Here is a 26,152-nt window from a genome sequence, read left to right as displayed (position 1 = left end):
CTGGGGCAGCTGTGGTTACTGCTGGGGAAGCAGTGGTTGATGCTGGGGCAGCTGTGGTTACTGCTGGGGCCGCTGTGGTTACTGCTGGTGCAGCTGTGGTTACAGCTGGGGCCGCTGTTGTTACTGCTGGGACAGCTGTGGTTGATGTAGGGGCAGCTGTGGTTGATGCTGGGGCAGCTGTTGATACTGCTGGGGCAGCTGTGGTTACAGCTGGGGCCGCTGTTGTTACTGCTGGGGCCGCTGTCGTTACTTCTGGGGCAGCTGTGGTTGATAGTGGGGCAGCTGTGGTTTCTACTGGGGCAGCTGTTGTTACTGCTGGGGCAGCTGTGGTTACTGCTGGGGCAGCTGTTGTTACTGATGGTGCCGCTGTAGTTACTGCTGGGGCAGATGTTACTGTTTGGGCAGGTGTGGTTGATGCTGGGGCAGCTGTGGTTGATGCTGGGGCATCTGTGGTTACTACTGGGGCAGCTGTGGTTACTGCTGGGGCAGCTGTGGTTACTACTGGGACAGCTGTCGTTACTGCTGGGGCAGCTGTTGTTACTGATGGGGCAGCTGTGGTTACTACTGGGACAGCTGTCGTTACTGCTGGGGCAGCTGTTGTTGCTGCTGGGGCAGCTGTTGTTACTGATGGTGCCGCTGTAGTTACTGCTGGGGCAGATGTTACTGTTTGGGCAGGTGTGGTTGATGCTGGGGCAGCTGTGGTTACTGATGGGGCCGCTGTTGTTGCTGCTGGTGCAGCTGTGGTTACTGCTGGGGCAGCTGTGGTTACTACAGGGGCGGCTGTTGTTACTGCTGGGGCAGCTGTGGTTGATGCTGGGGCAGCTGTTGTTACTGCTAGGGCAGCTGTGGTTACTAAAGGGGCGGCTGTTGTTACTGCTGGGGCAGCTGGGGTTGATGCTGGGGCAGCTGTGGTTGATGCTGTGGCAGCTGTGGTTACTGCTGGGGCAGCTGTGGTTACTACTGGGGCAGCTGTTGTTGCTGCTGGGGCAGCTGTGGTTACTGCTGGGGCAGCTGTTGTTACTGATGGGGCAGCTGTGGTTACTGCTGGGGCAGCTGTGGTTACTGCTGGGGCAGCTGTGGTTACTGATGGGGCCGCTGTTGTTGCTGCTGGTGCAGCTGTGGTTACTGCTGGGGCAGCTGTGGTTACTACAGGGGCGGCTGTTGTTAATGCTGGGGCAGCTGTGGTTGATGCTGGGGCAGCTGTTGTTACTGCTAGGGCAGCTGTGGTTACTAAAGGGGCGGCTGTTGTTACTGCTGGGGCAGCTGTGGTTGATGCTGGGGCAGCTGTGGTTGATGCTGTGGCAGCTGTGGTTACTACTGGGGCAGCTGTTGTTGCTGCTGGGGCAGCTGTGGTTACTGCTGGGGCAGCTGTTGTTACTGATGGGGCAGCTGTGGTTACTGCTGGGGCAGCTGTGGTTGATAGTGGGGCAGCTGTGGTTACTACTGGGGCAGCTGTGGTTACTGCTGGGGCAGATGTTGTTACTGCTGGGGCAGCTGTGGTTGATGCTGGGGCAGGTGTGGTTGATGCTGTGGCATCTGTGGTTACTACTGGGGCAGCTGTGGTTACTGCTGGGGCAGCTGTCGTTACTGCTGGGGCAGCTGTGGTTACTACTGGGGCAGCTGTCGTTACTGCTGGGGCAGCTGTTGTTACTGCTGGGGCAGCTGTGGTTACTGCTGGGGCAGCTGTGGTTACTGCTGGGGCAGCTGTAGTTACTGCTGGGGCAGCTGTGGTTACTGCAGCTGTGTTAGGGGCAGCTGTGTTACTGCTGGGGCAGCTGTGTTACTGCGGGTGCAGCTGTGGTTACTGCTGGGGCAGCTGTGGTTACTGCTGGGGCAGCTGTTGTTACTGCTGGGGAAGCGTGGTTGATGCTGGGGCAGCTGTGGTTACTGCTGGGGCGCTGTGGTTACTGCTGGGCAGCTGTGGTTACAGCTGGGGCCGCTGTTGTTACTGCTGGGACAGCTGTGGTTGCTGTGGGGCAGCTGTGGTTGATGCTGGGGCAGCTGTTGTTACTGCTGGGGCAGCTGTGGTTACTGCTGGGGCAGCTGTTGTTACTGCTGGGGCCGCTGTCGTTACTGCTGGGGCAGCTGTGGTTGATGCTGGGGCAGCTGTTGTTACTGATGGGGCCGTGTTGTTGCTGCTGGTGCAGATGTTGTTACTGCTGGGGCGCTGTGGTGATGTGGGGCAGCTGTGGTTTCTACTGGGGCAGCTGTTGTTACTGCTGGGGCAGCTGTGGTTACTGCTGGGGCAGCTGTTGTTACTGATGGTGCGCTGTAGTTACTGCTGGGGCAGATGTTACTGTTTGGGGCAGGTGTGGTTGATGCTGGGGCAGCTGTGGTTGATGCTGGGGCATCTGTGGTTACTGCTGGTTCAGCTGTGGTTACTGCTGGGGCTGCTGTAGTTACTGCTGGGGCTGCTGTGGTTGATACTGGGGCAGCTGTTGTTACTGCTGGGGCCGCTGTGGTTACTGCTGGGGCAGCTGTGGTTACTGATAGGGCAGCTGTTGTTACTGCTGGGGCTGCTGTAGTTACTGCTGGGGCTGCTGTGGTTGATACTGGGGCAGCTGTTGTTACTGCTGGCGCCGCTGTGGTTACTGCTGAGGCAGCTGTTGTTACTGCTGGGGCCGCTGTGGTTAATGGTGGGGCAGCTGTCGTCACTGCTGGGGCAGCTGTGTTTACTGCTGGGGCTGCTGTTGTTACTGCTGGTGCAGCTGTCGTCACTGCTGGGGCAGCTGTGGTTGATACTGGGGCAGCTGATGTTACTGCTGGGGCAACTGTTGTTACTGCTGGGGCAGCTGTGGTTGATGCTGAGGCAGCTGTGGTTACTTCTGGTGCAGCTGTTGTTACTGCTGGGGCAGCTGTTGTTACTGCGGGTGCAGCTGTGGTTACTGCTGGGGCAGCTGTGGTTACTGCTGGGGCAGCTGTTGTTACTGCTGGGGAAGCTGTGGTTGATGCTGGGGCAGCTGTGGTTACTGCTGGGGCCGCTGTGGTTACTGCTGGGGCAGATGTGGTTGATGCTGGGGCAGCTGTGGTTGATGTAGGGGCAGCTGTGGTTGATGCTGGGGCAGCTGTTGATACTGCTGGGGCAGCTGTGGTTACAGCTGGGGCCGCTGTTGTTACTGCTGGGGCCGCTGTGGTTACTGCTGGTGCAGCTGTTGTTACTGCTGGGGCCGCTGTGGTTACTGTTGGGGCAGCTGTGGTTACTGATAGGGCAGCTGTTGTTACTGCTGGGGCAGCTGTGGTTGATAATGGGGCAGCTGTTGTTACTGCTGGCGCCACTGTGGTTACTGCTGAGGCAGCTGGGGTTTCTGCTGGGGCAGCTGTTGTTACTGCTGGGGCCGCTGTGGTTACTGCTGGGGCAGTTGTTACTGTTGGGGCAGCTGTTGTTACTGCTGGGGCCGCTGTGGTTAATGGTGGGGCAGCTGTCGTCACTGCTGGGGCAGCTGTGGTAACTGCTGGGGCAGCTGTGGTTACTGCTGGGGCTGCTGTGGTTACTGCTGGGGCCGCTGTGGTTAATGGTGGGGCAGCTGTGTTTACTGCTGGGGCTGCTGTTGTTACTGCTGGTGCAGCTGTCATCACTGCTGGGGCAGCTGTGGTTGATACTGGGGCAGCTGATGTTACTGCTGGGGCCACTGTTGTTACTGCTGGGGCAGCTGTGGTTACTGCTGGGGCAGCTGTGGTTACTGCTGGGGCAGCTGTTGTTACTGCTGGGGAAGCAGTGGTTGATGCTGGGGCAGCTGTGGTTACTGCTGGGGCCGCTGTGGTTACTGCTGGGGCAGCTGTGGTTACTGCTGGTGCAGCTGTTGTTACTGCTGGGGCAGCTGTTGTTACTGCGGGTGCAGCTGTGGTTACTGCTGGGGCAGCTGTGGTTACTGCTGGGGCAGCTGTTGTTACTGCTGGGGAAGCAGTGGTTGATGCTGGGGCAGCTGTGGTTACTGCTGGGGCCGCTGTGGTTACTGCTGGATCAGCTGTGGTTACAGCTGGGGCCGCTGTTGTTACTGCTGGGACAGCTGTGGTTGATGTTGGGGCAGCTGTGGTTGATGCTGGGGCAGCTGTTGATACTGCTGGGGCAGCTGTGGTTACAGCTGGGGCCGCTGTTGTTACTGCTGGGGCCGCTGTCGTTACTGCTGGGGCAGCTGTGGTTGATGCTGGGGCAGCTGTTGTTACTGATGGGGCCGTTGTTGTTGCTGCTGGTGCAGATGTTGTTACTGCTGGGGCGGCTGTGGTTGATAGTGGGGCAGCTGTGGTTTCTACTGGGGCAGCTGTTGTTACTGCTGGGGCAGCTGTGGTTACTGCTGGGGCAGCTGTTGTTACTGATGGTGCCGCTGTAGTTACTGCTGGGGCAGATGTTACTGTTTGGGCAGGTGTGGTTGATGCTGGGGCAGCTGTGTTTGATGCTGGGGCATCTGTGGTTACTACTGGGGCAGCTGTGGTTACTGCTGGGGCAGCTGTGGTTACTACTGGGACAGCTGTCGTTACTGCTGGGGCAGCTGTTGTTACTGATGGGGCAGCTGTGGTTACTATTGGGACAGCTGTCGTTACTGCTGGGGCAGCTGTTGTTGCTGCTGGTGCAGCTGTTGTTACTGCTGGGGCAGCTGTGGTTGATGCTGGGGCAGCTGTGGTTACTGCTGGTGCAGCTGTTGTTACTGTAGTGGCGGCTGTTGTTACTGCTGGGGCAGCTGTTGTTACTGCTGGGGCAGCTGTGGTTACTGCTGGGGCAGTTGTGGTTACTGCTGGGGCAGCTGTTATTACTGCTGGGGCCGCTGTGGTTACTGCTGGTGCAGCTGTGGTTACAGCTGGGGCCGCTGTTGTTACTGCTGGGACAGCTGTGGTTGATGTAGGGGCAGCTGTGGTTGATGCTGGGGCAGCTGTTGATACTGCTGGGGCAGCTGTGGTTACAGCTGGAGCCGCTGTTGTTACTGCTGAGGCCGCTGTCGTTACTGCTGGGGCAGCTGTGGTTGATGCTGGGGCAGCTGTTGTTACTGATGGGGCCGTTGTTGTTGCTGCTGGTGCAGATGTTGTTACTGCTGGGGCGGCTGTGGTTGATAGTGGGGCAGCTGTGGTTTCTACTGGGGCAGCTGTTGTTACTGCTGGGGCAGCTGTGGTTACTGCTGGGGCAGCTGTTGTTACTGCTGGGGAAGCAGTGGTTGATGCTGGGGCAGCTGTGGTTACTGCTGGGGCCGCTGTGGTTACTGCTGGGGCAGCTGTGGTTACTGCTGGTGCAGCTGTTGTTACTGCTGGGGCAGCTGTTGTTACTGCGGGTGCAGCTGTGGTTACTGCTGGGGCAGCTGTGGTTACTGCTGGGGCAGCTGTTGTTACTGCTGGGGAAGCAGTGGTTGATGCTGGGGCAGCTGTGGTTACTGCTGGGGCCGCTGTGGTTACTGCTGGATCAGCTGTGGTTACAGCTGGGGCCGCTGTTGTTACTGCTGGGACAGCTGTGGTTGATGTAGGGGCAGCTGTGGTTGATGCTGGGGCAGCTGTTGATACTGCTGGGGCAGCTGTGGTTACAGCTGGGGCCGCTGTTGTTACTGCTGGGGCCGCTGTCGTTACTGCTGGGGCAGCTGTGGTTGATGCTGGGGCAGCTGTTGTTACTGATGGGGCCGTTGTTGTTGCTGCTGGTGCAGATGTTGTTACTGCTGGGGCGGCTGTGGTTGATAGTGGGGCAGCTGTGGTTTCTACTGGGGCAGCTGTTGTTACTGCTGGGGCAGCTGTGGTTACTGCTGGGGCAGCTGTTGTTACTGATGGTGCCGCTGTAGTTACTGCTGGGGCAGATGTTACTGTTTGGGCAGGTGTGGTTGATGCTGGGGCAGCTGTGGTTGATGCTGGGGCATCTGTGGTTACTGCTGGTTCAGCTGTGGTTACTGCTGGGGCTGCTGTAGTTACTGCTGGGGCTGCTGTGGTTGATACTGGGGCAGCTGTTGTTACTGCTGGGGCCGCTGTGGTTACTGCTGGGGCAGCTGTGGTTACTGATAGGGCAGCTGTTGTTACTGCTGGGGCTGCTGTAGTTACTGCTGGGGCTGCTGTGGTTGATACTGGGGCAGCTGTTGTTACTGCTGGCGCCGCTGTGGTTACTGCTGAGGCAGCTGTTGTTACTGCTGGGGCCGCTGTGGTTAATGGTGGGGCAGCTGTCGTCACTGCTGGGGCAGCTGTGTTTACTGCTGGGGCTGCTGTTGTTACTGCTGGTGCAGCTGTCGTCACTGCTGGGGCAGCTGTGGTTGATACTGGGGCAGCTGATGTTACTGCTGGGGCAACTGTTGTTACTGCTGGGGCAGCTGTGGTTGATGCTGAGGCAGCTGTGGTTACTTCTGGTGCAGCTGTTGTTACTGCTGGGGCAGCTGTTGTTACTGCGGGTGCAGCTGTGGTTACTGCTGGGGCAGCTGTGGTTACTGCTGGGGCAGCTGTTGTTACTGCTGGGGAAGCTGTGGTTGATGCTGGGGCAGCTGTGGTTACTGCTGGGGCCGCTGTGGTTACTGCTGGGGCAGATGTGGTTGATGCTGGGGCAGCTGTGGTTGATGTAGGGGCAGCTGTGGTTGATGCTGGGGCAGCTGTTGATACTGCTGGGGCAGCTGTGGTTACAGCTGGGGCCGCTGTTGTTACTGCTGGGGCCGCTGTGGTTACTGCTGGTGCAGCTGTTGTTACTGCTGGGGCCGCTGTGGTTACTGTTGGGGCAGCTGTGGTTACTGATAGGGCAGCTGTTGTTACTGCTGGGGCAGCTGTGGTTGATAATGGGGCAGCTGTTGTTACTGCTGGCGCCACTGTGGTTACTGCTGAGGCAGCTGGGGTTTCTGCTGGGGCAGCTGTTGTTACTGCTGGGGCCGCTGTGGTTACTGCTGGGGCAGTTGTTACTGTTGGGGCAGCTGTTGTTACTGCTGGGGCCGCTGTGGTTAATGGTGGGGCAGCTGTCGTCACTGCTGGGGCAGCTGTGGTAACTGCTGGGGAAGCTGTGGTTACTGCTGGGGCTGCTGTGGTTACTGCTGGGGCCGCTGTGGTTAATGGTGGGGCAGCTGTGTTTACTGCTGGGGCTGCTGTTGTTACTGCTGGTGCAGCTGTCATCACTGCTGGGGCAGCTGTGGTTGATACTGGGGCAGCTGATGTTACTGCTGGGGCCACTGTTGTTACTGCTGGGGCAGCTGTGGTTACTGCTGGGGCAGCTGTGGTTACTGCTGGGGCAGCTGTTGTTACTGCTGGGGAAGCAGTGGTTGATGCTGGGGCAGCTGTGGTTACTGCTGGGGCCGCTGTGGTTACTGCTGGGGCAGCTGTGGTTACTGCTGGTGCAGCTGTTGTTACTGCTGGGGCAGCTGTTGTTACTGCGGGTGCAGCTGTGGTTACTGCTGGGGCAGCTGTGGTTACTGCTGGGGCAGCTGTTGTTACTGCTGGGGAAGCAGTGGTTGATGCTGGGGCAGCTGTGGTTACTGCTGGGGCCGCTGTGGTTACTGCTGGATCAGCTGTGGTTACAGCTGGGGCCGCTGTTGTTACTGCTGGGACAGCTGTGGTTGATGTAGGGGCAGCTGTGGTTGATGCTGGGGCAGCTGTTGATACTGCTGGGGCAGCTGTGGTTACAGCTGGGGCCGCTGTTGTTACTGCTGGGGCCGCTGTCGTTACTGCTGGGGCAGCTGTGGTTGATGCTGGGGCAGCTGTTGTTACTGATGGGGCCGTTGTTGTTGCTGCTGGTGCAGATGTTGTTACTGCTGGGGCGGCTGTGGTTGATAGTGGGGCAGCTGTGGTTTCTACTGGGGCAGCTGTTGTTACTGCTGGGGCAGCTGTGGTTACTGCTGGGGCAGCTGTTGTTACTGATGGTGCCGCTGTAGTTACTGCTGGGGCAGATGTTACTGTTTGGGCAGGTGTGGTTGATGCTGGGGCAGCTGTGTTTGATGCTGGGGCATCTGTGGTTACTACTGGGGCAGCTGTGGTTACTGCTGGGGCAGCTGTGGTTACTACTGGGACAGCTGTCGTTACTGCTGGGGCAGCTGTTGTTACTGATGGGGCAGCTGTGGTTACTATTGGGACAGCTGTCGTTACTGCTGGGGCAGCTGTTGTTGCTGCTGGTGCAGCTGTTGTTACTGCTGGGGCAGCTGTGGTTGATGCTGGGGCAGCTGTGGTTACTGCTGGTGCAGCTGTTGTTACTGTAGTGGCGGCTGTTGTTACTGCTGGGGCAGCTGTTGTTACTGCTGGGGCAGCTGTGGTTACTGCTGGGGCAGTTGTGGTTACTGCTGGGGCAGCTGTTATTACTGCTGGGGCCGCTGTGGTTACTGCTGGTGCAGCTGTGGTTACAGCTGGGGCCGCTGTTGTTACTGCTGGGACAGCTGTGGTTGATGTAGGGGCAGCTGTGGTTGATGCTGGGGCAGCTGTTGATACTGCTGGGGCAGCTGTGGTTACAGCTGGAGCCGCTGTTGTTACTGCTGAGGCCGCTGTCGTTACTGCTGGGGCAGCTGTGGTTGATGCTGGGGCAGCTGTTGTTACTGATGGGGCCGTTGTTGTTGCTGCTGGTGCAGATGTTGTTACTGCTGGGGCGGCTGTGGTTGATAGTGGGGCAGCTGTGGTTTCTACTGGGGCAGCTGTTGTTACTGCTGGGGCAGCTGTGGTTACTGCTGGGGCAGCTGTTGTTACTGCTGGGGAAGCAGTGGTTGATGCTGGGGCAGCTGTGGTTACTGCTGGGGCCGCTGTGGTTACTGCTGGGGCAGCTGTGGTTACTGCTGGTGCAGCTGTTGTTACTGCTGGGGCAGCTGTTGTTACTGCGGGTGCAGCTGTGGTTTCTGCTGGGGCAGCTGTTGTTACTGCTGGGGCAGCTGTTGTTACTGCTGGGGAAGCAGTGGTTGATGCTGGGGCAGCTGTGGTTACTGCTGGGGCCGCTGTGGTTACTGCTGGATCAGCTGTGGTTACAGCTGGGGCCGCTGTTGTTACTGCTGGGACAGCTGTGGTTGATGTAGGGGCAGCTGTGGTTGATGCTGGGGCAGCTGTTGATACTGCTGGGGCAGCTGTGGTTACAGCTGGGGCCGCTGTTGTTACTGCTGGGGCCGCTGTCGTTACTGCTGGGGCAGCTGTGGTTGATGCTGGGGCAGCTGTTGTTACTGATGGGGCCGTTGTTGTTGCTGCTGGTGCAGATGTTGTTACTGCTGGGGCGGCTGTGGTTGATAGTGGGGCAGCTGTGGTTTCTACTGGGGCAGCTGTTGTTACTGCTGGGGCAGCTGTGGTTACTGCTGGGGCAGCTGTTGTTACTGATGGTGCCGCTGTAGTTACTGCTGGGGCAGATGTTACTGTTTGGGCAGGTGTGGTTGATGCTGGGGCAGCTGTGGTTGATGCTGGGGCATCTGTGGTTACTACTGGGGCAGCTGTGGTTACTGCTGGGGCAGCTGTGGTTACTACTGGGACAGCTGTCGTTACTGCTGGGGCAGCTGTTGTTACTGATGGGGCAGCTGTGGTTACTATTGGGACAGCTGTCGTTACTGCTGGGGCAGCTGTTGTTGCTGCTGGTGCAGCTGTTGTTACTGCTGGGGCAGCTGTGGTTGATGCTGGGGCAGCTGTGGTTACTGCTGGTGCAGTTGTTGTTACTGTAGTGGCGGCTGTTGTTACTGCTGGGGCAGCTGTTGTTACTGCTGGGGCAGCTGTGGTTACTGCTGGGGCAGTTGTGGTTACTGCTGGGGCAGCTGTTGTTACTGCTGGGGCCGCTGTGGTTACTGCTGGTGCAGCTGTGGTTACAGCTGGGGCCGCTGTTGTTACTGCTGGGACAGCTGTGGTTGATGTAGGGGCAGCTGTGGTTGATGCTGGGGCAGCTGTTGATACTGCTGGGGCAGCTGTGGTTACAGCTGGAGCCGCTGTTGTTACTGCTGAGGCCGCTGTCGTTACTGCTGGGGCAGCTGTGGTTGATGCTGGGGCAGCTGTTGTTACTGATGGGGCCGTTGTTGTTGCTGCTGGTGCAGATGTTGTTACTGCTGGGGCGGCTGTGGTTGATAGTGGGGCAGCTGTGGTTTCTACTGGGGCAGCTGTTGTTACTGCTGGGGCAGCTGTGGTTACTGCTGGGGCAGCTGTTGTTACTGATGGTGCCGCTGTAGTTACTGCTGGGTCAGATGTTACTGTTTGGGCAGGTGTGGTTGATGCTGGGGCAGCTGTGGTTGATGCTGGGGCATCTGTGGTTACTACTGGGGCAGCTGTGGTTACTGCTGGGGCAGCTGTGGTTACTACTGGGACAGCTGTCGTTACTGCTGGGGCAGCTGTTGTTACTGATGGGGCAGCTGTGGTTACTACTGGGACAGCTGTCGTTACTGCTGGGGCAGCTGTTGTTGCTGCTGGTGCAGCTGTTGTTACTGCTGGGGCAGCTGTTGTTACGGCTGGGGCTGCTGTGGTTACTGCTGGGGCAGCTGTGGTTACTGATAGGGCAGCTGTGGTTACTGCTGGGGCAGCTGTGGTTGATTCTGGGGCAGCTGTTGTTACTGCTGGCGCCGCTGTGGTTACTGCTGAGGCAGCTGTGGTTTCTGCTGGGGCAGCTGTTGTTACTGCTGGGGCAGCTGTTGTTACTGCTGGGGCAGCTGTGGTTGATGCTAGGGCAGCTGTGGTTATTGCTGGGGCTATTGTTGTTACTGCTGTGGTTGATGCTGGGGCAGCTGTGGTTACTGCTGGGGCTGCTGTTGATACTACTGGGGAAGCTGTGGTTACTGCTGGGGCAGCTGTGGTTGATGCTGGGGCAGCTGTTGTTACTGCGGGTGCAGCTGTGGTTACTGTTGGGGCAGCTGTTGTTACTGCTGGGGCCATTGTTGTTAGTGCTGGGGCAGCTGTGGTTGATGCTGTGGCAGCTGTGGTTACTGCTGGGGCAACTGTGGTTACAACTGTGGCAGCTGTTGTTACTGATGGAGCCGCTGTTGTTAATGCTGGGGCAGCTGTGGTTGATGCTGGGGCAGCTGTGGTTGATGCTGGGGAAGCTGTGGTTACTATTGGGGCATCTGTTGTTACTGCTGGGGCAGCTGTCATTACTGCTTGGGCTGCTGTCGTTACTGCTTGGGCTGCAGTGGTTAATGCTGGGGCAGCTGTGGTTGATGCTGGGACAGCTGTGGTTACTGCTGGGGCAGCTGTGGTTGATGCTGGGGCAGCTGTGGTTGATGCAGGGGCAGCTGTGGTTACTACTGGGGCATCTGTTGTTACTGCTGGGGCAGCTGTCGTTAGTGCTGGTGCCGCTGTCGTTACTGCTGGTCCAGCTGTGGTTATTGCTGGGGCTATTGTTGTTACTGCCTGTTCAGCTGTCGTCACTGCTGGGGCCGCTGTGGTTACTACTGGGGCATCTGTTGTTACTGCTGGAGCAGCTGTGGTTGATGTAGGGGCAGCTGTGGTTGATACTGGGGCAGCTGATGTTACTGCTGGGGCCGCTGTTGTTACAGCCGGTGCACCTGTGGTTGATGCTGGGGCAGCTGTGGTTGATACTGGGGCAGCTGATGTTACTGCTGGGGCCACTGTTGTTACTGCTGGGGCAGCTGTGGTTGATGCTGAGGCAGCTGTGGTTACTTCTGGTGCAGCTGTTGTTACTGCTGGGGCAGCTGTTGTTACTGCGGGTGCAGCTGTGGTTACTGCTGGGGCAGCTGTGGTTACTGCTGGGGCAGCTGTTGTTACTGCTGGGGCCACTGTTGTTACTGCTGGGGCAGCTGTGGTTGATGCTGAGGCAGCTGTGGTTACTTCTGGTGCAGCTGTTGTTACTGCTGGGGCAGCTGTTGTTACTGCGGGGACAGCTGTGGTTGATGTAGGGGCAGCTGTGGTTGATGCTGGGGCAGCTGTTGTTACTGCTGGGGCCGCTGTGGTTACTGCTGGGGCAGTTGTTGTTACTGTTGGGGCAGGTGTTGTTACTGCTGGGGCCGCTGTGGTTAATGGTGGGGCAGCTGTGGTTGATACTGGGGCAGCTGTTGTTACTGCTGGGGCCGCTGTTGTTACTACTGGGGCAGCTGTTGTTGCTGCTGGGGCAGCTGTGGTTACTACTGGGGCAGCTGTTGTTACTGCTGGGGCAGCTGTGGTTACTGCTGGGGCCGCTGTTGTTACTGCTGGGGCCGCTGTGGTTCCTGCTGGGGCAGCTGTGGTTGATACTGGGGCAGCTGTTGTTACTGCTGGGGCCGCTGTTGTTACTACTGGGGCAGCTGTTGTTGCTGCTGGGGCAGCTGTGGTTACTACTGGGGCAGCTGTTGTTACTGCTGGGGCAGCTGTGGTTACTGCTGGGGCAGCTGTTGTTACTGATGGGGCAGCTGTGGTTACTGCTGGGGCAGCTGTGGTTACTGCTGGTGCAGGTGTAGTTACTGATGGTGCCGCTGTAGTTACTGCTGGGGCAGATGTTGTTACTGCTGGGGCAGCTGTGGTTGATGCTGGGGCAGGTGTGGTTGATGCTGTGGCAGCAGTGGTTACTACTGGGGCAGCTGTGGTTACTGCTGGGGCAGCTGTCGTTACTGCTGTGGCAGCTGTGGTTACTACTGGGGCAGCTGTCGTTACTGCTGGGGCAGCTGTTGTTACTGCTGTGGCAGCTGTGGTTAGTGCTGGGGTAGCTGTGGTTACTACTGGGGCAGCTGTTGTTACTGGTGGAGCAGCTGTGGTTACTACTGGGGCAGCTGTTGTTACTGATGGTGCCGCTGTAGTTACTGCTGGGGCAGATGTTACTGCTGGGGCAGGTGTGGTTGATGCTGGTGCAGCTGTGGTTGATGCTGGGGCATCTGTGGTTACTACTGGGGCAGCTGTGGTTACTGCTGGGGCAGCTGTGGTTACTACTGGGACAGCTGTCGTTACTGCTGGGGCAGCTGTAGTTACTGATGGGGCAGCTGTGGTTACTACTGGGACAGCTGTCGTTACTGCTGGGGCAGCTGTTGTTGCTGCTGGTGCAGCTGTTGTTACTGTAGGGGCGGCTGTTGTTACTGCTGGGGCAGCTGTTGTTACTGCTGGGGCAGCTGTGGTTACTGCTGGGGCAGTCGTGGTTACTGCTGGGGCAGCTGTAGTTACTGCTGGGGCAGCTGTGGTTACAGCCGGTGCAGCTGTGGTTGATGCAGGGGCAGCTGAGGTTGATGCTGGGGCATCTGTGGTTACTGCTGGTTCAGCTGTGGTTACTGCTGGGGCTGCTGTAGTTACTGCTGGGGCTGCTGTGGTTGATACTGGGGCAGCTGTTGTTACTGCTGGGGCCGCTGTGGTTCCTGCTGGGGCAGCTGTGGTTGATACTGGGGCAGCTGTTGTTACTGCTGGGGCTGCTGTGGTTACTGCTGGTGCAGCTGTTGTTACTGCTGGGGCCGCTGTGGTTACTGCTGGGGCAGCTGTGGTTACTGATAGGGCAGCTGTTGTTACTGCTGGGGCAGCTGTGGTTGATACTGGGGCAGCTGTTGTTACTGCTGGCGCCGCTGTGGATACTGCTGAGGCAGCTGTGGTTTCTGCTGGGGCAGCTGTTGTTACTGCTGGGGCCGCTGTTGTTACTACTGGGGCAGCTGTTGTTGCTGCTGGGGCAGCTGTGGTTACTACTGGGGCAGCTGTTGTTACTGCTGGGGCAGCTGTGGTTACTGCTGGGGCAGCTGTTGTTACTGATGGGGCAGCTGTGGTTACTGCTGGGGCAGCTGTGGTTACTGCTGGTGCAGGTGTAGTTACTGATGGTGCCGCTGTAGTTACTGCTGGGGCAGATGTTGTTACTGCTGGGGCAGCTGTGGTTGATGCTGGGGCAGGTGTGGTTGATGCTGTGGCATCAGTGGTTACTACTGGGGCAGCTGTGGTTACTGCTGGGGCAGCTGTCGTTACTGCTGTGGCAGCTGTGGTTACTGATGGTGCCGCTGTAGTTACTGCTGGGGCAGATGTTACTGCTGGGGCAGGTGTGGTTGATGCTGGGGCAGCTGTGGTTGATGCTGGGGCATCTGTGGTTACTACTGGGGCAGCTGTGGTTACTGCTGGGGCAGCTGTGGTTACTACTGGGACAGCTGTCGTTACTGCTGGGGCAGCTGTAGTTACTGATGGGGCAGCTGTGGTTACTACTGGGACAGCTGTCGTTACTGCTGGGGCAGCTGTTGTTGCTGCTGGTGCAGCTGTTGTTACTGTAGGGGCGGCTGTTGTTACTGCTGGGGCAGCTGTTGTTACTGCTGGGGCATCTGTGGTTACTGCTGGTTCAGCTGTGGTTACTGCTGGGGCTGCTGTAGTTACTGCTGGGGCTGCTGTGGTTGATACTGGGGCAGCTGTTGTTACTGCTGGGGCCGCTGTGGTTCCTGCTGGGGCAGCTGTGGTTGATACTGGGGCAGCTGTTGTTACTGCTGGGGCTGCTGTGGTTACTGCTGGTGCAGCTGTTGTTACTGCTGGGGCCGCTGTGGTTACTGCTGGGGCAGCTGTGGTTACTGATAGGGCAGCTGTTGTTACTGCTGGGGCAGCTGTGATTGATACTGGGGCAGCTGTTGTTACTGCTGGCGCCGCTGTGGTTACTGCTGAGGCAGCTGTGGTTTCTGCTGGGGCAGCTGTTGTTACTGCTGGGGCCGCTGTGGTTACTGCTGGGGCAGTTGTTGTTACTGTTGGGGCAGCTGTTGTTACTGCTGGGGCCGCTGTGGTTAATGGTGGGGCAGCTGTCGTCACTGCTGGGGCAGCTGTAGTTACTGCTGGGGCAGCTGTTGTTACTGCAATGGCGGCTGTTGTTATTGCTGGGGCAGCTGTTGTTACCCCTGGGGCCGCTGTGGTTACTGCTGGGGCAGCTGTGGTCACTGCTGGTGCAGCTGTAGTTACTGCTGGGGCAGCTGTTATTGCGGGTGCAGCTGTGGTTGATACTGGGGCAGTTGTTGTTATTGCGGGTGAAGCTGTGGTTGATACTGGGGCAGCTGTTGTTACTGCGGGTGCAGCTGTGGATGATGCAGGGGCAGCTGTGGTTGATGCTGGGGCAGCTGTTGCTATTGCTGCGGCAGCTGTTGTTACTGCTAGGGCCGCTGTTGTTACAGCGGGTGCACCTGAGGTTGATGCTGGGGCCGCTGTGGTTATTGCTGGTGCAGCTGTGGTTGATGCTGGGGCAGCTGTGGTTACTGCTGGGGCTGCTGTTGTTGATGCTGGGGCAGCTGTGGTTGATGCTGGGGCAGCTGTGGTTACTACTGGGGCATCTGTTGTTACTGCTGGGGCCACTGTCGTTACTGCTGGGGCTGCAGTGGTTACTGCTGGGGCTGCTGTTGTTACTGCTGGGGCAGCTGTGGTTGATGCCGGGGCAGCTGTGGTTACTGTTGTTACTGCTGGTGCAGCTGTCGTCACTGCTGGGGCCGCTGTGGTTACTGCTGGGGCAGCTGTGGTTGATGCTGGGGCAGCTGTGGTTATTGCTGTGGCTGCTGTTGATACTGCTGGGGCAGCTGTGGTTGATGCTGGGGCAGCTGTGGTTACTGCTGGGGCTGCTGTTGTTACTGCTGGGGCAGCTGTGGTTGATGCTGGGGCAGCTGTGGTTACTGTTGGTGCAGCTGTGGTTGATGCTGGGGCAGCTGTGGATGATGCTGGGGCAGCTGTGGTTACTGCTGGGGCTTTTGTTGTTACTGCTGGGGCAGCTGTGGTTGATGCTGGAGCAGCTGTTGTTACTGCAGGGGCGGCTGTGGTTACTGCTGGTGCCTCTGTTGATACTGCTGGGGCAGCTGTCATCATTGCTGGGTCAGCTGTGGTTACTGCTGGGGCAGCTGTTGTAGAAATTGTTTGATCAGGTGCACATTTAGTTTAACATTTTAAACTCATTTGACAAGTGCATTGTCTGATGGTCTTCAACAATGTCATGGTTGATCAGTATAACATTCAGATTTTGATCCCACATTTTAAGACTTCTCTTTACAGCACATTTATTTTTAATCAATAATTTTGAACTTACCAACACACAGAAGAACGAGGACAAAGATCATCATCATTTTGGGAAGGTGCTTTCCTTGTGAAAAAAGAGATTAGATTAGATTCAGTTAAGTAATGAAAACATAATAGCTGAATTTATCAAGTTAATGTAAAGAAATTGATTACTTTAAATTTAACGTATGCAATAAGTGACTTATTTAATTTTGATAGTTCAACAATTTACTATATTGCCTAAATATCAGTATGTAGTAGGTTAAATACAGAACAATCTGACCTTGTCAGCAGCAAAACAAAAATCACTTTTATTGGACAAAAAGCAAGGCTCCACAATTGCCCCATTAGGTTACATTCAAGCTTGGTTCGCGCCGGCTAGGGCTGGGGCGGTATGTATTTTTTTCTACCGCGGTTGAAAAGCAAGAAATTCCCGGGGAAGAGCGGTATACCGCAACCCCCTTATGAGAGTAGCGTAAGTTAGAGCGAGAGTCAGTGCCCGTGTGGTCGCGCAAGGAGAGCGAGCGGTAACGGAGAGTACAGTGCCGCTGTGAGGAAAAGAGATGATGAAAAGTGAGTTAAAAGTGAACAATAAAACAACAAGCTAGAGCTTCTCAAGCCACAGTGGCTTTATCTATTGTCAATACTGCCGGTAAAGTGAATGGAGTTACCTCTGAAAAAACATTGGCTTAAACCTTACAACATGTTGCAGCCCGAGTGCAGCCTGTCTAGCAGCTGAGCAAACGGAGAGCCGAGAGGGCGACTCGGTCACTCGGCAGTTGTTACTCACTTGTTGCTCTCTCTACCGTTATAAGCTGCTCTGTTTTAGGCTACAAAACGTGCATGCAGGCTGAAATTCAATGTGACGCTTTATCAGGATAAAGCTATAAACAGAAGTAAACTCTGCTAGCTGCTAGGCTAATGTGCAATGGTAAACACTACAGCTGTAACGTTGATGTGTCTACCTCAGCTGAGAACGGAGAAATGTCTTTACCTTTCCTACCGTAATACACGGTATGGAACATTGCGCTCCCCAACTCGCGAAAGGTCGGATTTGCTCCATCTTTTGATGATAAGTTTTGTTTATAAAACCTTGAATCCATGTAAGACACAATGTCATCAGACACAATCCATGTCATTAGAATCAATGAATCCATTTCATGAGACACATTGAATCCATGTCATTAGACACAACGTGCAGGCCAATGTTTTTTTGCGGTGTTGACGGTGACGAACTCAGACGCCCGGTAGGCATCACGTGACCGCGGTATTGCGGTAATCCGGTAACCGTCCTAGCCCTAGCGCTGGCTCCTCATTGCGATCTTGCTCAATACAGGACCAAATTCTGAGATTTGTGGTCACATCAGTCTATTAGACACAAATGCATGGGGAAATGGGGCCCAGGTTGAAAAAAACTATAGTTACCCTTTAACTGTTGACAATGGTTAGTTTAAGGAATATTCTGGTGCAAAATTAACCTAGGGGTTGATAACACATAATTACCGAGTCGACCGTTCTCTGGGATATGTTTTCATGCTAATCAAATGTGTCTCTAGCTTGAAACAAGATAGCGCAAACCGCTGATTAGCTTCTAAAGCTATCCGTCGGGGCATGGGTAAAGTAAAAAGAAATTGTTATTTCTATACCACTAACAAGGCTCAAAATAGTACCATACTTCAACGGTAGCATAATGTCCCTACATGTAAACTGAAGCATTGAGAACTTTGTAAGTGTACAGGCAGTTTATTAAAAAGATAGATTATAAAGACAGTAGTGTTCACGTATACAAGCAGGCGCCATCTTGGGAGTAATTTCCTCCAAGAGTAAGCATGTATGCATGGCGTTCCTCAAGGCTCGGTGCTTGGACCAATTCTATTCTCCTTATATATGTTTCCTTTAGGCAATATTATTAGGAAACACTCAATTAACTTTCACTGTTACGCAGACGACACCCAATTATATCTGTCAATTAAGCCAGACGAAAGCGGTCAGTTAGCTAAACTTCAGGCGTGCATTAAAGATATAAAATCCTGGATGACCCACAATTTTCTGATGTTAAACTCAAACAAAACTGAAGTTATAGTGCTGGGACCCAAGCACCTCCGGTCTTCATTATCTAAATATATAGCTAGATGGTATTGCCGTGGCCTCCAGCACTACTGTCAGAAATCTGGGAGTTATTTTTGATCAAGATATATCCTTTAACACCCATCTCAAACAAACCTCAACAACAGCCTTTTTCCATCTTCATAACATTGCCAAAATTAGGAACATCCTATCTCAAAACGATGCTGGAAAACTAGTCCATGCATTCGTTACTTCCAGGCTGGACTACTGTAATTCCTTACTATCGGGATGCTCAAATAAGTCCCTTAAGACTCTCCAGCTGATCCAGAATGCTGCAGCACGTGTTCTGACAAGAACTAAGAAAAGAGATCATATTTCTCCTGTACTAGCTTCTCTGCATTGGCTTCCTGTAAAATCCAGGATTGAATTTAAAATCCTTCTCCTGACCTACAAAGCTCTAAATGGTCAAGCACCATCATATCTAGAAGAGCTCTTAGTACCTTATTGTCCCATTAGAGCACTGCGCTCCCAGAACTCAGAGCTACTTGTGGTTCCTAGAGTCTCTAAAAGTAGAATGGGAGCCAGAGCCTTCAGCTACCAGGCTCCACTCCTGTGGAACCAGCTCCCAATCTGGGTTCGGGGGGCAGACACCGTCACCACATTTAAGAATAAACTGAAAACCCTCTGTGGTATATTGACAGTCTATAACTTTCTATAAACGTTGTCCTAAAGGTTTGTTATAAGGGAGTCCTATGAACTTTACTCTACATTCACTGAGAACATCTGGAAATTGTTAACATGAGTAGAGGTCCCCCCAAGATAGAAGAGACCTTTTTTGGAGTTGTGCCAGATAACAGGCATTGATTGGTCATTTATCTGGTCCAATGGTATACTTACAAATCACATCCTATGCTAATACAATGCATTGAGATATAAGCTGGTTGCACACAAAGAAAAGGCAGAATGACTTTTTGGAAGATTGGGTTGGTCGTTCTCCAAGCTCTCTGCAGGAGTTTGTAAAATTGATGCTGAATCTTTGCTTGTAATAAACCTTTTTATAATCAAGAACAGTGTCGGCGGATTCCTCTTCATACAGCATCACAGCATTACTATTTAAGGCACCACACCTCGTCTTTGATAAAGCTTATAGTTAGGGAGTGAGGAGTTGCAGCGTACGCCTAGACCGGCGGGGCAGGGTGTATCGCTGCAGACACAGCACCCCTGGTTCTCTCTCCTTCTCCTCATCGTCATCAGATCCACCTATTATATAATCAAGAAAATAGTGAGAGTAGAGGGAGGCAGGCCGATACAGCCCGATCCGGTTGGGGAGAGTTCTAGCCCGACCAGGCTCCTCTCTTTAACCTGCCTCTCTTAGTTATGCTAACCTAGCTCTGGGGAGTTTACTCCCTGGAGTCCTTCTTCTTCACCCAGAATATCGCCTTGGATTAGGGTGGCACCAAGACCTGGGTCTTGGGTGCAGCTGTCGCTATGGACCTGCTACACCCTGCTACGCTCTGCGATTCCCTGCAGTGTCCGGCTGCGTCCTGCTGCATCCTGCCACGTCCACTGCGTCCACCCATGCTCTGTTGTGCCACATTACACCCCGTAACGCCCTGCTATGCCCTACTATGACACGAACTACTACGACTACCATTGTAGTGACTGTTCCATTATCTTTGTGACTATTATTGCCACTGTTCATCACACCCCCAACCGGCACCGTCAGACACCGCCTACCAAGAGTCTGGGTCTGCCGAGGTTTCTTCCTAAAAGGGAGTTTTTTTCTCGCCACTGTCGCAATAGCTACTGCTAATGCTTGCTCTTGAGGGAATTACTGTAATTGTTGGGGCTTTGTAATTATAGAGTGTGGTCTAGACCTACTCTATCTGTAAAGTGTCTCGATATAACTCTTGTTATGATTTGATACTATAAAAAAAATTGAATTGAATTGAATTGAATTGAATATAGTGCGACAGTGGCGAGGAAAAACTCCTTTTAGGAAGAAACCTCGGAGATAAGAAAAACTTCCTTTTAGGGAGAAACCTCGGACAGACCCAGGCTCTTGGTAGGCGGTGTCTGACGGTGCCGGTTGAGAGTGTGATGAACAATGGCAATAATAGTCACAATAAAGATAATGGAACAGTGACCAGAAATAGTAGTTGTAGTAGTTTGGCATAGCAGGGCACTGCAGGGCGTTACAGGACGTAGCTATGTTATGTTAGCTATGTTATGTCTACTTTTTAGTAGAGTTGGGTACCGAAAACCGGTACCCAACTCTACGGACCGGATTAGAACGCAAATATTGGTTTGTGTCTACTGAAATATTTTCCCTATGTTGCTCCGAAACGGATGTAAAAATATCACACTTTCACTGTAGTCTACCTTTAGCTAGCTACCGTAAACGTAGGCTACTTTTAAAATGCCATATTTTCCCTCTGGGCTTGCCAAAACGGATGTAAAAGCATATTAACCATTCACTGCACGTGATCGCTAGTAAACATATTACATCTTTGATGTCATTTTTCAGTTTTTCAAGAATCGGTTTAAGAATTGGAATTGTTTTAAAAGTACCGGTTCGTCATCAGAATCGTAAAAATTCAAACGATACCGAACCCTACTTGTTAGTGGTATAGAAATAGCGATTTCTTTTTACTTTACCCATGCCCCGGCGAATAGCTTTAGAAGCTAATCAGCGGTTGGCGCTATCTTGTTTCAAGCTAGAGACACATTTGATTAGCATGAAAACATATCCCAGAGAACAGTTGACTCGGTAATTATGTGTTATTAACCCTTTGGTTCATTTTGCGCTGGAATTGTCCTTTAATGCTTATTACTGCATTAACTAATGTTAACTAATGTAACTTTATTGTGTAAGGCAGGTTGGACGGTCCACGCCTCGCCGTCATCCATTAATACCTGACAATGGACACCTCGTCGGGCATTAACCCGCTTATACCATGGTTACTTGCCAAATAACATATTTTTAAAACATTAGTTCATATTTTAATTAGTTTTACAATCAAAATCTAAAGTTTAAGTTTACGGTTTGACTAATACTTGGAACAATCATTCCCATCCATCAGGTTCTTATGCAATGCAAACGTTGTAGACTCTCCCAGGAATTAGGCAAGGGGGTAAGCTTCGCTTCAGAGCTCAAATCTCCTATGGCACCATTTTGATGCTACAAAGCGATCACCCGACGTTAGCATCCCATTGACTGCCATTCATTTTGACGTCACTTTGACAGCGAATAACTTTACATCTGAAGCGTTTAAAGACTTTATTTGTCCATTGTTTATTTCTAAAGAAACACGACAATGTATAAAAGGCTCCATTACCTTGTACCTCACGTTATGGCTCCGTAGCAGACGTTTTTATAAAAATAGGCTAACGATTGTGTCATAACCACGGGACTTACTGTCTCATAGTAGAGGAATTACCGTATAGTACAGGAGAAGCTCTCAGGCAGTTTGGACTTCCATTAGCTGTTTAAGTGTAATTACTAATGTTAACTAGCATTTTAGTGATCAATAATTAGCCTGTGCCTATGTTATCTCCTTACATATACCTACGCTCTCCGTCTCTGCAAGATTGGGAATGATTGAGATTTCTCTTGGCACAGCTACCAGAAGACTTCCAACTTTCAGACACGTTGCTCACGTCACATTTACGTCGTTTCTCTCAGTTGGAGTCTGCGCAGTAACGCTCAGCGCTCACCGGAAAAGTGCTTCTAAAGGCCTTCACTGGTCTCCGTCCAGAGCAACGGGGTCTGTTGGTCCATTCTTATATACAGTCTATGGAATTAGGAAGGACCTTAGATACGACTTGCCTCCCTTAGCAACCGGAGATACTTATATAGTCCGCTCAGGTGATAGAACCCTTCAGTTTAGCTACGAAAGCTAACGTTATGCTAGCAAGATCCAAAGTCAATAACATTGTGTACAGTTGGCAATCAGTAAAAATAATTTGACAGTATGTTGAACAACAAGACAAGCTAGCTATCCAGCCATGTCATTGTCCCCAAAACAATATAACGACTTTCACGAAGAATTTGATCCGCGATGTGTAACGTTACTGTCGGCTGCAGCGGCGCAGCCTGAAGCAACGACATGAACAGTGAATTTTTATTCGCTGTGAAACAAAGTCAGTCCAGAGGGGCAGTATAACTTACTTCTTGCAGCCTGTGTGTTTTAGCGCCATCCTGTGGTGTTCAGAGGACGAGTTGAAAATAATACATCTGCACTTCCTTTTTGATTTAATGTAGCGCAATCATTTAGAACAGTAAACAGACAGTTTCACCGGAACTCCTTTAGTAGGTGTCCTATATCACTTTTTTATGGACACCCTGCAGCCAATCAGAATCGAGTATTCACCCAGACCATGGTATAAAAAGTGTTACCAGACTCTCTCTCTCTCTCTCTCTCTCTCTCTCTCTCTCTCAGCATAGAGTGAGTGGTGTGCTGAGAGTGAATGGAAAAGTGGTGAGCCGGGACAGTTGAAGTGTTACCAGACATTGATATAAACAATGACACCATAATACAGGAGAGGTAAAAATGTGGCAGCATCAAGTCGTTTCCTAGCATTACGCGGAAAAACAACTAATTTCAACTTCAATTTCTTTAAAAGGTGTTCAATAAGTAACTTAAAAGAAAGATTTTTATCAATTAAAATATCTAGGTATTTATAAGAGCCTACAAACTGGATAGGGGTGTATTGTGTGGATGTAATAGAAAGGAAAACTGTTAGCACCTAGGACAAGAGACCTTTAAGCTGTATGAGAGGCCGTATAGGAAGTAATTCATACTTCTGTCTTACACACACTATCATAATCTTGCATATACACCACTATACTCATACACACACAGTATTATAATCCTTTTACATGTATGTATGAGAGAGTATAGTCGTGTATGTGAGAGAGTATAGTAGTGTATGTGTGAGAGAATAGTAGTGTATGTCAGAGAGTATAGTAGTATATGTGAGAGAGTATAGTAGTGTGTGTGTGTGAGAGTTTGATTGAAACGGAAGGGAGTTTGATTACTCAGCTCCTGATTGGTTGACAAAGAAGAAGCAGTATTTGACGGTCAAAATCCTGCACTGTCATTATAATAGTTTGGCTGAAGTGGCGCTGCAATGGACAGAGAGAGGCTAACTGAAGCTGTGGGTCTTTTAAATAATATTTTAGGAAATGGTGAGCTATTGTCAATGATGCCTTGACAATGAAATCAAGTCCAACAGAGCTCTGATTCGGAGATGCAGAGATTATTCAGGGGTGGAACTGCAAATCCAGTCAGACCTGGCTCCAGCACTAGCGCTACTACTTCTAGCTAGCTCAATGGAACATGGAGGACCCCGTTACCAGAAGAGACAGCATTTCGGTGGATCGGTGTCGAAATCCAGGAAGAGGTAAGTTGATTAAAAAACAGCCAACGACCCTTTTTTATTAACGTCATCCTATCTGCAGTGTCCCCCCAAATTCATGTTAGCATGGTCGTGACGTTAGTGCCGCTAGCTAGTTGCTACCCACATACAACACCAGCTAGCCATTTTCCACTGAAAACACTGCAATATCTCCACTATTGCTAGTTAATATGATCAAGCAAGTTTGAGCAAGCTGTGTGAAATAATTTCAGAAATCAGGTTTCAGAATTAAATCTGCTGTTACATGAGAGAGAAGACACAGTATCTGTCAAGCCCTTTGATTAACCACAGTATGTGATATTTTACTGTACAAATACATTTGACTTTGACTAGGAGAAAAAGCTAGCAGCTAGCAGCAGCACTTATGGAAGCATATTGGTAGTTATAGTACCCATTGCTGCGCTCCTGTTATTCCATTTCAAACACATTGTAATTTGCTATTCAATGCGCAGCTTATTACAGTGTAGTTCTGCATTTATTGGATTTCGCCTATCTTTGGGTAAGGAGACATCAGAGTAGGCTGTTTACAGCAAAGATAGCGTTAAATGAGAAAGCTCTAGCATCGGCTGGCTAGCTAGCTGAGTTGCAATCATCTGACTGGGTGACGATGTTTAGCCTATCTGTGTGTGTCTTTGAGTACCATGAAAAGTGCTATATAAATAAAATGTATTATTATTATTATTATTATTATTATTATTATAAATATTAAAAAGTGCAATCCACGTTTATGTATGTTTATTACAATGAGCACCTATCATATCATAGCACCTACACTCAGACACGCACACATACAGACGTACAGACACACAAAGAGATGCGCGCACACACACACACACACACACACACACACACACACACACACACACACACACACACACACACACACACACACACACACAAACAGCAGGCCCAATTAGGAGGAGGACACAGTTAAGTTTCATAGCACGTACAATTATTAATACTGCTGGGTTATTACAGTTTACTGCCCAGTGTAATAATTACACTCGGGTCCACCTCACACCTCATACGTAATAGTTATGTGTAGGGGGGTGTACCGTGTGCAGTCATTGAAAATAAGTTATTGTTTATGTTCTTCACAGAAAATGAGCCAAGGCCAGTGAGTTTGAGTTAGAAGAAATAATAAATAGCATAATGTTTCTTTTAGCAAACATTGAAAATGGGTCCCACAGACCCGAACACCTTACAAGGGTTAAGAATAATTAAAGATTTCAACATATATTTTTAAAAGCCAGTGTACAACCTTACAAACACTCCGAATAAAGGCTTGCATGTATCATATAAAATAACTTAAAGAACATCACGTTTTAGATAGTTGTCAATGACAAGGCCTTTTTGCATAATCAAAAACACTGAACTGTCATGTAAGTCATCCCTTTCATGTGCTGTGTGATAATTTATCCAATTTGAAAACAGATATTTGTATCTTCTCATGATACATTTTTACAGATTCAGGGAGGGGATGAAGACCCTTGGTGTTCTTGATGCAATAAGAATGCAGCCAGATGCTTTCAGACCGCTGTTTAGTCACGAGCCATCCCCACTCACAGCTGATGTACTAGAACAGCTCTTTGAAATTCGACTGTCAGCAGTGGGCAGCAACAAAAGAAGGGCAGAGGAATGTGTGGTTGCATTTTGGAGGGACTACCTGCTGGATGTTGAGGGTAAGTATTATTGCTAGTTATGGAATAAAAATCTTTTCATATGCCCTTCTGTCTGTCTTTGTCTTTCCCTCCTTTTTAAAAGTTGTCTACATGCAAGGTTTAATTTCTTTTTTGGTGTTCTTTGGTGTATTTCTTTTTCAGAGCAAGAGGGACCCTTGCAACTTGGGGGTATCCTGGCCTTTGCGACGGGAGCAAATTCAATTCCACCCCTGGGCTTCTCCCCACGACCTTCAGTGGATTTTCTCCATGAGCTGCCCCTCAGACAAGGCCGTCATTTACCACCGCAAACACATGCATTAACTGCCTGCGGTTGCCAGTCCTGAAAGAATTCGAGGATTTCAAGGAAACTATGGATTTTGCATTAAAAAACACTCAGGGATTTGGTCAGGAATGACTTCCGAGAACTCCTGAACATACATTATTAAAATCTGTTGCCTGTTGAACTTGACTAAATTGATGAGGCATCGTTGTCAATAAGTCACTATTTCCTAATACATTATTAATATATTGTTTAAACAATTGAAAATGGAATAATCATTTGACTAAAAAGGAAACCATTTTGTTATTTTATTTTATTGTTCAACATTGTGAAGCAGAAATTGTCACTGGCCTTTTATTAACCTTTATTAATTGCCTTGACACTAATGAACTTGTTCACTGATAGAGTTCACCAGGCCCAAAAATAATTGAATGCCATGGTTACTGTCATCAGCTAGTGAGTCTACAGTTTCTAGAATTCTGTTCGTAACAGTTTCATTGAAAATAAAGTCTTTTATTTCGTCCAACAAGGTTGTTTTTGACCTTAAATGTTCTGCTGCTTGATTTAAATGTTCCTTGTTCCTCTGAGTTGGTGCTAGCTGTACTTTCAAAGCAGCAAGCCCACCAGATAATGATAATTTAAAATGGCCCCTTTAGCCAATGAGGAAGTGAGAATTTAAAGTCTTTCTGATTGATCAAACCAACTTCCTTTTCAATATACTCTCTCACAGACACTATTATACTCTCTCACATACACTACTATACTCTCTCTCACACTACTACACTCTCTCACATACACTACTATACTCTCTCTCACATAAACTACTATGCTCTCTCACATACACTACTATACTCTCTCACATACACTACTATACTCTCTCTCACATATACTACTATACTCTCTCACATACACTACTATACTCTCTCTCACATACACTACTATACTCTCACATACA

General features: G+C 51.2%; 1 protein-coding gene across 1 annotated transcript; it reads left to right on the top strand.

The window, feature by feature from the left end:
* The first annotated feature begins 24,429 nt into the window (after positions 1-24,429).
* LOC116038059 (G2/M phase-specific E3 ubiquitin-protein ligase-like) lies at positions 24,430-25,437 on the top strand. Its single transcript, XM_031282260.2, has 2 exons — positions 24,430-24,938; positions 25,080-25,437. The coding sequence occupies exons 1-2, from the start codon at positions 24,707-24,709 to the stop codon at positions 25,259-25,261; spliced, it is 414 nt and encodes a 137-aa protein (XP_031138120.1). The 5' UTR covers positions 24,430-24,706; the 3' UTR covers positions 25,262-25,437.
* Positions 25,438-26,152: the final 715 nt, after the last annotated feature.

This window comes from Sander lucioperca, unplaced genomic scaffold, assembly GCF_008315115.2.
Source record: "Sander lucioperca isolate FBNREF2018 unplaced genomic scaffold, SLUC_FBN_1.2 Unpl_8, whole genome shotgun sequence".
Taxonomy (NCBI): Eukaryota; Metazoa; Chordata; class Actinopteri; order Perciformes; family Percidae; genus Sander; species Sander lucioperca.
This window is presented reverse-complemented; position numbering and strand designations above follow the sequence as displayed.